The sequence below is a fragment of the Salvelinus alpinus genome, chromosome 32 (assembly GCF_045679555.1).
Source record: "Salvelinus alpinus chromosome 32, SLU_Salpinus.1, whole genome shotgun sequence".
Lineage (NCBI taxonomy): Eukaryota > Metazoa > Chordata > Actinopteri > Salmoniformes > Salmonidae > Salvelinus > Salvelinus alpinus.
In genome coordinates this window covers 25,678,406-25,696,080 of record NC_092117.1, presented here as the reverse complement: position 1 = coordinate 25,696,080, position 17,675 = coordinate 25,678,406, and the positions used below count along the sequence as shown (strand labels likewise).

Here is a 17,675-nt window from a genome sequence, read left to right as displayed (position 1 = left end):
GAAAAATAGAATAGGGCTGTAACAACAAACTGTGGAAAAAGTCAAGGGGTCTGAATACTTTCCGAAGGCACTGTATTTTCACATTATTTTGATGAATTTTTTTCATACCATTTCATTCTTCCTCAAGATTTAGTCCTTGCTACCCAAGCCAGCTGGTTGTTCGTTTTATCGGTTCAATTGCCAGAGACACGACCCAGTCATTCATTATTTTTGTTCTGTATCTATGGACGTCATTCGTTCTAAACGTTCAATTGCCATACTGGCAGCCAGAATAACAGCAAAGTAGCTGCATTTGTTTAAGCTGTTTTCTAGTGACATTTATTTGGGTACATCCATAACAATGAGCTAATGAGGCGCGATTTCGCCTGGCATAGAAAATGTGCTCACTCATCAGGACACTGTTGTTCAGAGGAGCTAGCCAACAACACAGCTAACAAAATCACTTCAAACTGCAGCTGGAAAGACTGTAAACCAGCTGCATTTCCTTTCGGTTTACCTTTTTTTTATTGACATTCTTTGTATATATCCATAAAAATGATGCCAGCTGATTCATGATTTCGACTGGTTGAGAAACGTTTCCTGTCTGTCTTTCTCGTCCCGACTCCCGACACGTTCATTACTATGGGACAGGTGGAGATCGAATTTGAATATTGAAACATTGTTGTTATGTCGGAGAGACAGACAGCTAGGTTTATACAAATCTCAGCTGTTGAAAATGAAATGTTAGTCTAAAAGAAATGTGAGATAATGTCTAGATGCTTTTTAGAGTGGAGATCAAGTTTATAAATTGCTTGGCTGATGAGACAGGGGATTGTGCAGTCAGATGGAACAGAGTAAATAGGCATTTTAATGTCATAGATTTGGCCGGTGGTAACTTGTCGAATAGACACCGGCTGGAATGCGGTTTTAACCAATCAGCATTCAGGATTAGACCCACCCATTGTATAAATACTTGTAACACAATAGCTACAGTAGCCTATGTTCCAATTGGACCAGTTGACACCTGCGTGGTCTGTCATAATTCTTGCATAGCACTTCATTACAAGACCAAGTTGGCTAGATAGAGGATTCCGCTAGTTACCACAGCCACTAAGTCAAAATGGGCTTTTTGGTCTTAATTTAAGGTTAGGGTTAGGCATAAGGTTAGCAGCGTTAAGGTTAGGGTTAGGTTTAAAATCAAATTTTAAGAAGATAAATTGTAGGCGGGGTTTATGACTTTATGGCATTTATAAGTAGTGATAACCCACACAGACATTCTCTCACTCTTCTGTGTATCAACATGGCTGTCTGACCTCTATATTTACAATACTTTCTAAGTATAAGAACTTATTGAGCACCACTATAGAGGTCAGTATTGGTAATAGTATGTGGTCATTATCTACAGTGCCTAGTGAAAGTCTACACACCCCTTGCACAGTCTTCACATTTTTTATGCACCTTTTGAAAAGACATTCTGGTGTGTCTTTGACATGACCGTTTGTGTAATTGTCCAGCTGAAAAATGTATCTATCCCAGGGTAAGGTTTTCAGAAGACAGACTGGGTTTTCCTCTAACTTTTTACCTGGGCTCTGCTCCTTTCTTATTTCATTTGAACCTTACACTCCCCAGTTCCTGCTGGTGACAAGCAAACCCATAGCATGATGCCACCACAATACTTGAAAATAGAGGGTTGTGTTGTATTGGATTTGACTCAAACCTGTAGTTTTAAATTTAGGCCAAAAAGTTAATTTCTTTGCTGTGTTGTCTTGCCATATTACTTAAAGGCCTTGTTGCAAACATAATGGATGATTTGGAGTGACTTTTTTAACACAGACTTCCTTCTTTTCCCTTTGTCATGCAGGCCAGTAATGTGGAGTGAATGCAATGTTGTTGATCTTCTGTATTTTCAAGTATTTATGGTGGCAGCATCATGCTATGAGTATGCTTGTCAACGGCAGGGACTGGCGAGTTTGTCCGGATCAAAATAATATGAAAGGAGCAAAGCCCAGATAATAAAGTTAGAGAACCTTGTCTCAGTCTTCTGAAAACCCAACCCTGGGATAGAGTTGTATTTTTGTTATTACACATATGTTAATGCGAAAGACACCAGAATGGCTTTCCAAGAGGTGTTTCTGAATGGTCCAGTCTCAGTCCTGACTTCAATCTGCTTTCAAATCAGTGACAAGGTTTGAATATTGCTGTCCATTAATGATTCCCAACCAAATGTACTGAACTTGAGCAATTTTGACAAAAACATATACATTATGTTTTCCTAAGAGTTGTGCAAAGTTGGTAGAATCTTATTAAAAATGATTCACAGCTGCAATGGCTGCCAAATGTGCTTCCATCAAGTATTACCTCAGTGGGGTGGAGACTTACGATCAAGACATCTTCGTTTTTATTTTGTAACTAATTTGGAAAATGTTCTAGGATTTTCTTTCACTTTGAAAATATTTATTAGCTTCTGTAGATCAGTAGGGAAGAAAATCTAATTTATTTACTTTTTATTTATTTTTTAATTAAGATTTTACAAGTGGTGTGCAGACTCACAAGGCACTGTTTGTAATGTGACTAATTACCAACGATAGCTACATACATTTCAGGATGTTATGTATCCCTGGAAATAATCTGAATTCATGTAAACATTACAGTTTTGAAAACATAGCTTGTCCAAAAAAAGTGGTCTCTTGGCACAACTTACCCCGGGTATGAAGTAAGTTGAGCCGTGGGACAGGTTAAGTTAACCCACCTACACATTTATGTACTGAATGAAATATTATCACTGCCTTTTTAAAACCATGTCTATCTTTATTTCCCAAACACAATCACTTTTTTGTCTTTTAATACTTTTAAGCATCTTTTAAAACAGGCTTAACATTTAATAAACACTGTACTTTTTTAAAACACTTTTAACATAGGCCAGGCCCTGTTGTTACTACATATCCCAGCGATAATGCCTTGTATTACACCTGGGAAGAAAACACTTGAATTTGCTCAACTTGTCATTGGCTCAACTCCCCATGGCCATTGGCTTAATTTACACCAATGCAAACATTTTGACTATATTAGCCCACACAGCTACAAGGAAGCACTTTAAGGACCTAATATTGAAGCTTATAGAGACCCCGAATGATGTATAGAACAATCTTGAAAAATTATCTACTTTTGTTTAGATACAAACATCATGAAACCTCATACAAATTTGTTTGACTTGGACACTTTGTCCATGTGGTTTCTTCTTTCACAGACTCCATGAAATGATGACCCCTTCCTAAATATTTGGTCAAATTATTAATTTAGTATGTTTACCCCACCCTTCCCTAACCCAACACGTGACTGAGCACTGTCTCTGCTGCACCATGAGACCAGTATAGTGACAACATAGCCTATACACACACCACCAAGGAATGAATGGCAGTACCCTGTAGTGGGCTAACGCTAATTAACATCCCTGCTCATCAACCCTTCACTCGAGGCCTCTTGTCACCAAAACCAATGTATAGACTTTGCTATTATCAATCGTCAATTGAGCATAGGAGTAGGGATTGACTTGGCAATGCCGTTGAACAATACCTTTGAATACACTAACATGGGGGCTCAGAAAAATGCAAACGTAAGTTAAAAGCCAAACAGTTTCGTGTACAGATCTTATAGGTCTCCTGTCTAAATCTTTGTTAAACGTTCTGCCATAAAGGCAGTGAGAAATACCTGAGGCTAAAGGGTTAACCACATAGCCTACTCCAATGTTTTATTGTTGTAGAAGCCAAGTCGTTTGTAGTTTGGGGCCCATATCCTTTTCTTGGGGCCAGAGCCTGTTTCATTCAGTCTTTATCTCTCACTTGGTCTTTATTGTCAGCCAGCCATCTGACACCGTTGTAAGCTGCTGCACACTACCTCCCAGTCTGCTTTTTTTGAGAGAGAATTTAAAACTACACATTGATGCGCATGCTCATTGCGCATTGGAAGCCATGTTGAAGTTTTGGTGGAGGCTTGCTGTTATTTTCTGACGCTGTGTTTTTTTTCGATTTGTAGTATTGGTGTCGTTCAACCATACCATTCGGGAACCATAAATCGGAGTTCTAAAGATGAATTCCAGCGTCGACCTATCCAGGCGCAATCCGCAGGAGGATTTCGAGCTAATTCAGCGGATAGGAAGTGGCACATACGGAGATGTCTACAAGGTAACTGCAGCAATAGTAGCATGTAGTTAATTGCTGTGCTATTTTGATACATTACAATAAAACACGCGCATTACATTGTAACGACGCAGGGTATTCCAATTTACCCAATGATACACAAGAAAGCATACTACGTTTTTTGTTGTTTAGTGTTGTTTACACTAAAACCTGTCGCTCAAGTGCTGGTGAATACCTTTGCTTGGAGCCGTGGAAGGCACCTGGCCAGAATATCATATCGCGAAATACTCAACAGATAGCCTAATCCCTCATGTTCTGTTTTGATAAACAGAATTACGCAGTCCGTCACGCTTGGTCATTGGGTGACTTTGTTACAATGTTGCGTTTCTGTTTGTTAGTGTCCTATTTATGGTGTGGTAGAATATCCCCGAACGATTCAGTCTGGTTCCACACAACAGACAAGGCCCGGCGCAGTCGGTCAGCCAAGGCAAGGGAAAGCAATTAATATTCAAGTTTAATTAGATTGTAGCCCAAAAAACATTTACATTGGATATTATTTAAGGAACTCAATTATACAGTTTTGCTGTTTTGGGACCATGCAATAGAGTTAATTGTGTTAAATTGTTAGGGGCGGCAGGTAGCCTAGCGGTTTGCAGCAACCGAAGAGTTGCCAGTTCGAATCCCGGGTACGACAGGACAAAATCTTGCGGCAGTGAGCTGGTAACCAGAGGGTTGCTGTTATCAAATCCTAGATGCCATTGCCCGATGTTTGGCCCTTGAGTAAGGCACTTAACCACTCTAAACAACAGCTTCCATGATGCCCAGTGTGGCAGCCCACCCACTCCTCCAAAACCTGTATATGTGCATGTATGTGTGTCTTTCGCAGGGGTTGGGTTAAAAGCGGAAGTACAATTTCGGTTGCACCTAAAGTGATCTTAATCTTCTAGCTATTAAAAATATTGCCTATTCAGACCATTACTCTGTTCCACCTGGCAGATGGGCATTATTAGATACCACTGGCATAGCACAGAGAATTTGACCAATCTTAACTTGTCAATACTTCCTCAATTACCGACTTGGAAGACAAGCAATGTCTTCTAAACGTCCATGTCTAGTTTTAAAGTAAATAAATGTTTTGCTCCATGAAGTAACCCAACCATGTGTATGCTGCCATATTGACTATTTCAAATCTTCTCTCATTGATTGAGACAGGTGGGTGTCCACCCCAAAGGGCCGTATGTCTTCATCTGTGGAGTTTAACAAAACCTATATCCTAGTACTACCTAATTTCTTCCATAGCTCCCTCCCCAAGCTCTGGGGCCTGAGGGTATTACTGCTCGTGACATTGCCTCGTATAACTCCTTCCCTGAGAACATTTATTCCAAGGAACCGCTCAGCCGCATCCACAATATTGTCCATCTTCCTGGACCTCCCCTACACTTTAGCCGTGCCATTGATCACCTTTGCCATAAAAATCACAAAGTCCACCTTCTTTACACGTAACATCCCTGCATCCTCCTGGAGGGAAGCCAACTCTGCAGCCTGCATTTAAGGACTTGCCAACACCATGGAGTCCTCAAGAGTACCTTTTGTTCCGTCCACCCTTTTGACAGCTTCTGTATATGAAATGCACTGGACGGCCCTGACTTTGGCAACCTCATTCTGTTTTGTCCTTGTCAGGCACTCCAAAGATGTAGCTACATGCTTTCCACCACAGTTGTAACACTTCACAGCTTCTTCATAACATTCACCATCACCTTTTTCCCACAACTTCTGCATCTCGGCTTCCTCCGCCTGTAGACACTCTACGTTTCCAAAAATGTTACACCGTTTACACTGCAACGGCCTGGAAATAAAAGCTCTTACAGGAAAGTACACACCCCAGCTTCACTCTGGTCGGGAGGGACTCCACATAAAAAAACACAAGAATAGACAAGCTCTTCTTTTCCTTGCCACTGACCCAACGATTCATCCTCCGTGCATCAACCACTCCAGGAATAATCTTCAGCTCCTCGATAACCACTTCTTCCGAGACTCCAGCAATGACTCCCTTGACAGGTGCTCTTCTCCTTAGCTCAAAGCACAATGCAGCATGGTCATTTAATGTGTGGTCATTCGCCTGTGTTCAGCAGAAACACAAAAAGTCAAGACCAGCCCACTCCTTGTGACTCACCGACTCCACTTTACCCACACCTCTCCCCACCATCATCTTGGATACTTCCAACGGATTTCACAATTCGAGCCCCAATTGTCTCAGAAACCGGACTCCCACCAGATATGAGGTATTCTTCACAATGGGCATATTTTTTCCCATCCCAACTTTTGCTTCTCTAACTGTTCTTTTGAACAGAGGTCCATTCTTCCTTAATTCCACCGACATCAGATTTAATATTTCCACCATCCTTCCTTCATCTGAGTCTGTGAGCTCATCTTCTCCCGATGGGCTATCAAATTCCATTTTTCCGGTGGCCTCAACAAATTTGTCCTGCCTGCTTAGTCGAAAAGTGTTCTGGCTAGACTTTCCTTTAAATCCTGTCTCCTGAAATCTGTCCATTACACTCACCTGTCTCGATCAATGAAAGAAGATTTGAAATAGACAAGATGACGGCATACACATTGTTGGATTACTTCATGCAGCAAAACATGATTTTAATTTTGATAATGGGGCATTTTCTAAATTTAAACGAGCCCCTTGCAACTAGACCTGGACATTTAGAAGACGTTGGTTGTCTTCCAAGTTGGGAATTGAGGAAGTATTGCCAAGTTAAGGTTGGTCAAATTCTCTGTGCTACGCTAAACAGTACCTAACCTTTAACGGCTAATGGAGCGTCACATTAGCCCGTTATAATCTGCTAGCTAGTCTTTCCTTTGTTGCAAGTGCACCACAAATAAACCTTTCACTCCTCCTACTTGTTGTTATAAATTAACCACAATATTGTGGAATTTTATTGTGGGAGGCAGTGGCGACCATTCAAAATTCATTAACATTCAAACAACACAGATTTTATTATGCCAGTTTAGTATAACCTTGACTTCAACCAGAGTAGGCTACTTAGCAATCTTTTTGCCTTGCAGTTATGTTTGTCAAAGTATTTAGAGTATTGGATGGCAATTAGTTGGATAAAGAGGAATTTGAAGGCCTACAATATGAAGACTTCAAAGTTTTTGTTTAGACAGTAACCATTAACTATACAGAATATAAGATATGTAGAAGATGACCGTATCAAATGTAGCCCACATCCTGAAATGTTTAGCTTAAGGACATTTGCCTCACTATGCTTTCAGGAATGGAATCATTTTCACCTTGGTAATAGTGAATGAATGTAAAATGTGAGTGGCACAGCTGGGCAGACATGGTCTGGAATGCAGTGGTCCTGACTTCCTGTGTGTGTGTGTGATCCATTGTTTAAGACTGATCCTGTAAAGGAAGAGGTAGAGGAGAAAGCCTGGTCAGACCTTCAGCTGGATGTGTTCACAATCGGACCGTGCAGAACCGTCTGCAGTGGCCATCCTGTTTGGGCCGGGAATGTTCTGTTTTCCTCTAGTTTCCTTATTAAAACTGTTGGCCATAAGCCCCAACTTTGTTTATCTTCAGGGAGGCTCCTTCTACCTATTGAACCAGTGTAATGTACTGTAACAGCCTACAACGTTTACCTTGTGTTTTCTTGATACACACACTAAAACATACTGAGCCAAGCATTTCTTCTACCCTAAGGAAATGAAGTAGCTCATACAGCCTCCGTATTGTTCGCCACTATGCTTGTCATATCATAATTTGCTAACAGTGCAGATTACACCAGTACAATGTGGAGAGAATCAGAAGGCGTAGCGGGGTGGTGATATCTGCCACCCCGTCCCAATAAGAATGTGTTTGTTGTGGGCTACAGTGCGTCACTGTTGTTTTGTCAGCTGTGTCTGTAAGATAGCTGTGCTTCTCTTTCTAAATGATGTCTCCTGCGTGTCACTATCAATGCCATTGGCTAACATGTTATAAAACATGCATTAATGAGTGTTTATTCCAAGGAATAGGTTACTCCACATTACAACAGCATTCCTGTATTTGAATAATGAGGCAGTAATCACACTTGACTGCTGTCTTTTACTGCCCTTCTCCCGAAACAAAAAGCATGGGACGTCAGAAGTTCAGTGAGGATATTTGTTGTTTGGATTGGAAGCGGGACTTTAAGGTCTAAATCATTTCATACTGAACAAAAATTTGAACGCAACATATAAAGTGTTGGTTTCATGAGCTGAAATAAAAGATCCCAGGAATTGTTTTTCACTCCCATTTCTTTTGCACAAATTTGTTTACATCCCTGCTAGTGAGCATTTCTCCTTTTGACAAAATAATCCATCCACCTGACAGGTGTGGCATATCAAGAAGCTGATTAAACAGCATGATCATTACACAGGTGCACCTTGTGCTGGGGACAATAAAAAGATGCCTCCAACGTCGTTTTAGAGAATATGGTAGTACGTCCAACCGGCCTCACAACCGCAGACCACGTGTAACCACGCAAGCCCAGAACATCCACATCCGGCTTCTTCACCTGCGGGATCGATCGTCTGAGACAGCCACATGGACAGCTGATGAAACTGAGGAGTATTTCTGTCTGTAATAAAGCCCTTTTGTGGGAAAAAATTATAATTATGATGCCCTCCCAAGCCCACCCATGGCTGCTCCCCTGCACAGTCATGTGAAATCCATAGGTTTTGTCTAATAAATGTATTTCAATTGACTGATTTCCTTATAAACTCAGAAAAATAAAAAACAGCTCTTTTTCAAGACCTTGTCTTTCAAAGATAATTCGTAAAAATAATTTCACAGATCTTCATTGTAAAGGGTTTAAACACTGTTTCCCCATGCTTGTTCAATGAACCATAAACAATTAATGAACATGCTCCTGTGGAACGGTCGTTATGACACTAAAAGCTTACAGACGGTAGGCAATTAAGGTTACAGTTATGAAAACGTAGGACACTAAAGAGGCCTTTCTACTGACTCTGAAAAACACCAAAAGAAAGATGCCCAGGGTCCCTGCTCATCTGCGTGAACGTGCCTTAGGCATGCTGCAAGGAGGCATGAGGACTGCAGATGTGGCCAGGGCAATAAATGACAATATCCAAACTGTGAGACTCCTAAGACAGCGCTACAGGGAGACAGGATGGACAGCTGATCGTCCTCACAGTGGCAGACCACATGTAACAACACCTGCACAGGATCAGTACATCTGAACATCACACCTGCGGGACAGATACAGGATGGCAACAACAACAGCCCGAGTTACACCAGGAACGCACAATCCCTCCATCAGTGCTCAGACTGTCCGCAATAGGCTGAGAGAGGCTGGACTGAGGGCTGGACTGAGGGCTTGTAGGCCTGTTGTAAGGCAGATCCTCACCAGACAACAACGTCGCCTATGGGCACAAATCCACCGTCGCTAAACCAGATAGGTGTCACGATCGTCGTAACTTTGAAGAAGAGTGGACCAAGGCGCAGCGTGAGAGAAATACATACTTCTTTATTATTAAGAAGACGAAAACGAAACAAACACTATACGAACTAAACAACAAACAGACGACCGTGAAGCTATTCAAACAAATAGTGCTGACACTAAACACTACACATAGACAATTACCCACAATAGCCTAATGCCTATGGCTCCCAATCAGAGACAATGAATGACAGCTGTCTCTGATTGAGAACCATTCAGGCAACCATAGACATACCTAGACACCTACACTCAAACACAAACCCATATACTCTACCAAAACCCCCAATACCATCCAACCACCCAAGACGAGACAAATACAGACAAACATCCCCCCTGTCACACCCTGACCTAACCAAAATATTACAGAAAACAAAGATAACTAAGGCCAGGGCGTGACAGTACCCCCCCCCCCCCCCCCCCAAAGGTGCGGACTCCGGCCGCAAAACCTGACACAGAAGGGGAGGGTCCGGGTGGGCCTTCCTACGGCGGCGGCTCGGGTGCGGGACGTGGCCCCCACTCCACCATAGTTAATACCCGCTTTGGTGGCTCTTGCAGATCCTGGCTGACTGGCGGCTCTGGCATCCTGGCTGACTGGCGGCTCTGGCAGATCCTGGCTGGCTGGCGGCTCTGGCAGATCCTGGCTGGCTGGCGGCTCTGGCAGGTCCTGGCTGGCTGGCGGCTCTGGCTGGTCATGACTGGCTGACGGCTCTGGCTGACGGCTCTAGCTGGTCATGCCTGGCTGACGGCTCTGGCTGGTCATGGCTGGCGGACGGCTCTGGCTGGTCATGGCTGGCGGACGGCTCTGGCTGCTCCTGGCTGGCGGACGGCTCTGGCTGCTCCTGGCTGGCGGACGGCTCTGGCTGCTCCTGGCTGGCGGACGGCTCTGGCTGCTCCTGGCTGGCGGACGGCTCTGGCTGCTCCTGGCAGGCGGACGGCTCTGGCTGCTCCTGGCCGGCGGACGGCTCTGGCTGCTCCTGGCCGGCGGGCGGCTCTGGCAGATCCTGGCCGGCGGGCGGCTCTGGCAGATCCTGGCCGGCTGGCGGCTCTGGCAGGTCCTGGCCGGCTGGCGGCTCTGGCAGGTCCTGGCCGGCTGGCGGCTCTGGCTGGTCATGGCCGGCGGACGGCTCTGGCTGGTCATGGCCGGCGGACGGCTCTGGCTGGTCATGGCCGGCGGACGGCTCTGGCTGGTCATGGCCGGCGGACGGCTCTGGCTGCTCCTGGCCGGCGGACGGCTCTGGCTGCTCCTGGCCGGCGGACGGCTCTGGCTGCTCCTGGCCGGCGGACGGCTCTGGCTGCTCCTGGCTGGCGGACGGCTCTGGCTGCTCCTGGCTGGCGGACGGCTCTGGCTGCTCCTGGCTGGCGGACGGCTCTGGCTGCTCCTGGCTGGCGGACGGCTCTGGCGGCTCGGGACAGACGGCAGACTCTGGCCGGCTGAGGCGCACAGTAGGCCTGGTGCGTGGTACCGGAACTGGAGGTACCGGGCTAAGGACACGCACCTCAAGGCTAGTGCGGGGAGCAGCAACAGGACGCACAGGAGGCTTGGTGCGTGGTGCCGGAACTGGTGGTACCGGGCTGGAGACACGCACCATAGGGCGAGTGCGTGGAGGAGGAACAGGGCTCTGGAGACACACTGGAAGCCTGGTGCGTGGTGTTGGCACTGGTGGTACTGGGCTGGGGCGGGGAGGTGGCGCCGGATATACCGGACCATGCAGGCGTACTGGCTCCCTTGAGCACTGAGCCTGCCCAACCTTACCTGGTTGTATGCTCCCCGTAGCCCGACCAGTGCGGGGAGGTGGAATAACCCGCACTGGGCTGTGTAGGCGAACCGGGGACACCATGCGTAAGGCTGGTGCCATGTATGCCGGCCCGAGGAGACGCACTGGAGACCAGACGCGTTGAGCCGGCTTCATGGCACCTGGCTCAATACTCAATCTAGCCCTGCCAGTGCGGGGAGGTGGAATAACCCGCACCGGGCTATGCACACGTACAGGAGACACCATGCGCTCTTCCGCATAACACGGTGTCTGCCCGTACTCTCGCACTCCACGGTAAGCATAGGGAGTTGGCGCAGGTCTTCGCCACACTCCCTTGTAGCCACCCCCCCAAGACATTTTTGGGTTTTACTCGCGGGCTTCCAGCCTTGCTTCCGTGCTGCCTCCTCATATCTCCTCCTCTCGGCTTTAGCTGCCTCCAGCTCTTCACGAGGGAGGCGATATTCTCCCGGTTGTGCCCAAGGTCCCTTACCATCCAGTATCTCCTCCCAAGTCCAAGAATCCTGTATGCGCTGCTCCTGCTGCTGCTTGACGCGCTGCTTGGTCCGAGTTTGGTGGGTAATTCTGTCACGATCGTCGTAACTTTGAAGAAGAGTGGACCAAGGCGCAGCGTGAGAGAAATACATACTTCTTTATTATTAAGAAGACGAAAACGAAACGAACACTATACGAACTAAACAACAAACAGACGACCGTGAAGCTATTCAAACAAATAGTGCTGACACTAAACACTACACATAGACAATTACCCACAATAGCCTAATGCCTATGGCTGCCTTAAATATGGCTCCCAATCAGAGACAATGAATGACAGCTGTCTCTGATTGAGAACCATTCAGGCAACCATAGACATACCTAGACACCTACACTCAAACACAAACCCATATACTCTACCAAAACCCCCTATACCATACAACCACCCAAGACGAGACAAATACAGACAAACATCCCCCCTGTCACACCCTGACCCTAACCAAAATATTACAGAAAACAAAGATAACTAAGGCCAGGGCGTGACAATAGGACTGGCAAAAAGTGCTCTTCACTGACGAGTCGCGGTTTTGTCTCACCGGGGGTGATGGTCGGATTCGCGTTTATCGTCGACGGAATGAGCGTTACTCCGAGGCCTGTACTCTGGAGCGGGATCGAGGTTGAGGGTCCGTCATGGTCTGGGGCAGTGTGTCACAGCATCATCGGACTGAGTTTGTTGTCATTCCAGGCAATCTCAACGCTGTGCATTACAGGGAAGACATCCTCCTCCCTCATGTGGTACCCTTCCTGCAGGCTCATCCTCACATGACCCTCCAGCATAACAATGCCACCAGCCATACTGCTTGTTCTGTGTGTGATTTCCTGCAAGACAGGAATGTCAGTGTTCTGCCATGGCCAGCGAAGAGCCAGGATCTCAATCCCATTGAGCACGTCTGGGACCTGTTGGATCGAAGGGTGAGGGCTAGGGCCATTCCCCCCAGAAATGTCCGGGAACTTGCAGGTGCTTTGATGGAAGACTCGGGTAACATCTCACAGCAAGATCTGGAAAATCTGGTGCAGCCCATGAGGAGGAGATGCACTGCAGTACTTAATGCAGCTGGTGGCCACACCAGATACTGACTGTTACTTTAGATTCTTACCCCCCCCCCTTCATTCAGGGACACATTATTCAATTTCTGTTAGTCACATGTATGTGGAACTTGTTCAGTTTGTCTCAGTTGTTGAATCTTGTTATGGTCATACACATATTTACACTAAGTTTGTTGAAAATAAATGCAGTTGCCAGTGAGAGGACGTTCCTTTTTTTGAGTTCATGAACTGTATCTCAGTAATATCGCAAATTGTTGCATTTTATATTTTTTTGTTCAGTATAGTTCTGAGCAGGTTACGTAGACCTGTTGACTGTGAGTGGCAGGGTAAGCAGATGAGAAACGCAGCAGGTTACGTAGACCTGTTGTCTGTGAGTGGCAGGGTAAGCAGATGAGAAACGCAGCAGGTTACGTAGGCCTGTTGTCTGTGAGTGGCAGGGTAAGCAGATGAGAAACGCAGCAGGTTACGTAGGCCTGTTGTCTGTGAGTGGCAGGGTAAGCAGATGAGATGCAGCAGGTTACGTAGGCCTGTTTTCTGTGAGTGGCAGGGTAAGCAGATGAGAAACGCAGCAGGTTACGTAGGCCTGTTGTCTGTGAGTGGCAGGGTAAGCAGATGAGAAACGCAGCAGGTTACGTAGGCCTGTTGTCTGTGAGTGGCAGGGTAAGCAGATGAGAAACGCAGCAGGTTACGTAGGCCTGTTGTCTGTGAGTGGTAGGGTAAGCAGATGAGATGCAGCAGGTTACGTAGGCCTGTTGTCTGTGAGTGGCAGGGTAAGCAGATGAGAAACGCAGCAGGTTACGTAGGCCTGTTGTCTGTGAGTGGCAGGGTAAGCAGATGAGATGCAGCAGGTTACGTAGGCCTGTTGTCTGTGAGTGGCAGGGTAAGCAGATGAGATGCAGCAGGTTACGTAGGCCTGTTGTCTGTGAGTGGTAGGGTAAGCAGATGAGATGCAGCAGGTTACGTAGGCCTGTTGTCTGTGAGTGGTAGGGTAAGCAGATGAGATGCAGCAGGTTACGTAGACCTGTTGTCTGTGAGTGGCAGGGTAAGCAGATGAGATGCAGCAGGTTACGTAGGCCTGTTGTCTGTGAGTGGCAGGGTAAGCAGATGAGATGCAGCAGGTTACGTAGGCCTGTTGTCTGTGAGTGGCAGGGTAAGCAGATGAGATGCAGCAGGTTACGTAGGCCTGTTGTCTGTGAGTGGCAGGGTAAGCAGATGAGAAACGCAGCAGGTTACGTAGGCCTGTTGTCTGTGAGTGGCAGGGTAAGCAGATGAGAAATGCAGCAGGTTACGTAGGCCTGTTTTCTGTGAGTGGCAGGGTAAGCAGATGAGAAACGCAGCAGGTTACGTAGGCCTGTTGTCTGTGAGTGGCAGGGTAAGCAGATGAGAAATGCAGCAGGTTACGTAGGCCTGTTGTCTGTGAGTGGCAGGGTAAGCAGATGAGAAACGCAGCAGGTTACGTAGGCCTGTTGTCTGTGAGTGGCAGGGTAAGCAGATGAGAAATGCAGCAGGTTACGTAGACCTGTTTTCTGTGAGTGGCAGGGTAAGCAGATGAGAAACGCAGCAGGTTACGTAGGCCTGTTGTCTGTGAGTGGCAGGGTAAGCAGATGAGAAATGCAGCAGGTTACGTAGGCCTGTTGTCTGTGAGTGGCAGGGTAAGCAGATGAGAAACGCAGCAGGTTACGTAGGCCTGTTGTCTGTGAGTGGCAGGGTAAGCAGATGAGAAACGCAGCAGGTTACGTAGGCCTGTTGTCTGTGAGTGGCAGGGTAAGCAGATGAGAAACGCAGCAGGTTATGTAGGCCTGTTGTCTGTGAGTGGCAGGGTAAGCAGATGAGAAATGCAGCAGGGGATTGGTTTCTTTGGCTTCCTCAGGAGTTTAGCATTTCCTTATTTTCTGAGCGCGGTACCTCTTCACACACTGTGTTCTAACGTAGTGTCTACATGTGTAGTGTGGGTTATGAACCTTCACAGCACAGACTGTGAAGGGGGGGTTTGGTAAGGCTATTAATCATGAAGTTAGGTGTCAGAAAGACTCTGAGCTCTCTGATTGGGGGTGAGGTCGTCCTTTGTCCTATGTTGTCAGTCTACTAGCCATGCTTTATAAAGCCTTGGCCTTAGCTTGGCTCTGTTTTATTCTTCTGGCCATCCACTTTCCACTGGTCTAGCTAGCTGCTGGTCTGGGATGCCAGTATTTGGCCTAAAGCATTACGGAGAGAAACTGGAACCAATTCGCTCACACACAGCTCACTCCCCACCTGCCGCACACGCCCTTGTTTTTGTCAGGGTCTAGGCCTGTTATAATATGTCATTTAGCAGACGCTTTTATCCAAACCGACTTACAGTAATGTGTGCATACATTTGTATGTATTCTAAGTGCAATTGTGATTCACTAAGTTAAAAGTGCAATTGTTGGGCCCTTTTTTATTTATTTCCATTTGGGCTATGTTTATTATTTAGCTCATTTGAGGTTTTTAGGACAATTTTTGTTTTATCTTGATTATTGTTGAGTCGAGTACTGCAAGAAAATACCTAGTTAAGCTGCAGCTGGCCCAGAAAAGAGTGGCACGTCTTGCTCTTCATTGTAATCTGAGGGATGATATAAATACTATGCATGCCAGTCACTCTTGGCTAAGCGTTGAGGTGAGACTGACTGCGTCACTTCTTTTCATAAAAAACACGTTAAATCCCAAATTGTTTGCATAGTCAACTTACACACAGCTCTGGCGCCCCCACTTATCCCACCAGGGGTCTTTTCACTGTCCCCAAATCCTGAAAAAATTCAAGAAAGCGTACACTATTATATAGAGCCATTATTTCATTGAACTACATTCCATCTCATATTGCTCAAATGGACAGCAAACCTGGTTGAAAAATACAGATTAACACCTCATGGCACAACTCCTCTCTCCTATTTGACCTAGACAGTTTATGTATTGATATGTAAGCTACATGTGCCTTTTTTAATATGTATTTTTTTAATTGATGTTGTTCTGTCCTTGAGCTGTTCTTGTCTATGAATGTTCTGTATTAGGTCATGTTTTGTGTGGACCCCAGGAAGAGTAGCTGCTGCTTTTGCAAAAGCAAATGGGGATCCTAATAAAATACCAATGACTGACTGTGAGTTGCGTGGTCGGTTTATGTTTCTATGGCCTGGCTCAGAAGCAGTGAGAGAGCGAGGGATAGGGGGAAAGTTCAGTGACCCAGTTTTCCCAGGATAAGCCTGGATTTTAACGCTGGCTGCCTTGGCTGAAAGAGGGAGCCAAACCTGCTGCCCGGGTGTGAACCCCATACGGAATGAGCTCAGACGCTGGGCATAATGGCTCTTAGTCCAATGGTGCCCAGAATCATAAGAGATATAATAATTTAAGCCTTGGGAAGAGGGAGGGGGAGACAAAGGAGCGAAGTGACAGGTAGCCTAGCGGTTAAGAGCGTTGGGCCAGTAACCTAAAGGTCGCTGGTTTGAAATCTACAAGCCATCTAGGTGAAAAATCTGTCAGTGTGCCCTTGAGCAAGGCACTTAACCCTAATTGCTCCTGTATGTTGGTCTGGATAAGAGTGTTTCCAATACTTTTCCTAGGCCTACTACTACATGCCTGTCCAGTCGACCGTAGGGTGGAGTCAACCTCTGTCCAGTCGACCGTAGGGTGGTGGTGTCAACCTCTCAATGGGAATTCTGTAATGGAGTGCCACAGTCCACACAGGGCTTGTATAACCTATAGGCCTTATGTGTGTCTGTGTCCTCAAGGGACAAATTAGCCACCAGGGACAGGCCTCTGATGTGCTGGAAGATTAGGCCTATGTTTGCCACATAGCTACATCTTTGATTTAAAGATGACCCACAGACTAAAGTTAGTTTCTGTGTTTTCACTCTGCCTTCACTAGAGGGGTGCTTGTCCCTCCTGGCGTCAGGGTGTAAAGCTGGGAAGTGGGAGCGAATCTATGGAGATTTCTATTGCAATGTTGTAAATATATGTCGTGAGTCACAAACAAAGGAGGTGTTGTAAAAATACAGAATACAACTTTCAAATAATCACTGTCTGTAAATATGCTCATATACTCTGAACAAAAATATAATTGCAACATATCAAGTGTTGGTCCCATATTTCATGATCTGAAATAAAGATCTCAGATATTTTCCATGTGCACAAAAAGCTTATTTCTCTCATTTTTTGCTCAAATTTGTTTACATTCCTTCTAGTGAGCATTTCTCCTTTGCCAAGATAATCCATCCAAAAGACAGGTGTGGCATATCAAGAAGCTGATTAAAGAGCATGATCCTTACACAGGTGCGCCTTGTTCTGGGGATAATAAAAGGCCACTAAAAATGTGTAGTTTTGTCACACAACACTGCCACAGATGTCTCAAGTTTTGAGGAAGAGTGCAATTAGCATGCTAACTGAAGGAATGTTCACCATAGCTGTTGCCAGAGCATTTCATGTTAATTTCTCTGCCATAAGCCCCCTTCAACGCCATTTTAGAGAATGATGAAACTGGGTTTGCACAACTGAAGAATGTCTGCAGAAACCGTCTCAGGGAAGCTCATCTGCGTGCTCGTCGTCCTCACCAGGGTCTTGACCTGACTGCAGTTCGGTGTTGTAACCGACTTCAGTGGGCCGAATGCTCACCGTCAATGGCCACTGGTACGCTGGAGAAGTGTGCTCTTCACGGTTGAATGCCGGTTTCAACTGTATCGGGCAGACTGACGTTGTGTGGG

General features: G+C 45.9%; 1 protein-coding gene across 7 annotated transcripts in view; it reads left to right on the top strand.

Moving 5' to 3' along the window:
* Nucleotides 1-3,933: 3,933 nt before the first annotated feature.
* The window catches only part of LOC139562592 (mitogen-activated protein kinase kinase kinase kinase 3-like), a 97,835-nt gene continuing 84,093 nt past the window's right edge, over nucleotides 3,934-17,675 (top strand). For 6 of the 7 annotated variants that reach the window (XM_071380398.1, XM_071380395.1, XM_071380393.1 and 3 more), the window contains exon 1: nucleotides 3,934-4,160. In XM_071380398.1, coding sequence (XP_071236499.1) covers nucleotides 4,065-4,160 — 96 coding nt within the window. In that variant the 5' untranslated portion in view covers nucleotides 3,934-4,064. The remainder of the gene's footprint in view (nucleotides 4,161-17,675) is intronic. The other variant, XM_071380397.1, reaches the window with a different exon arrangement.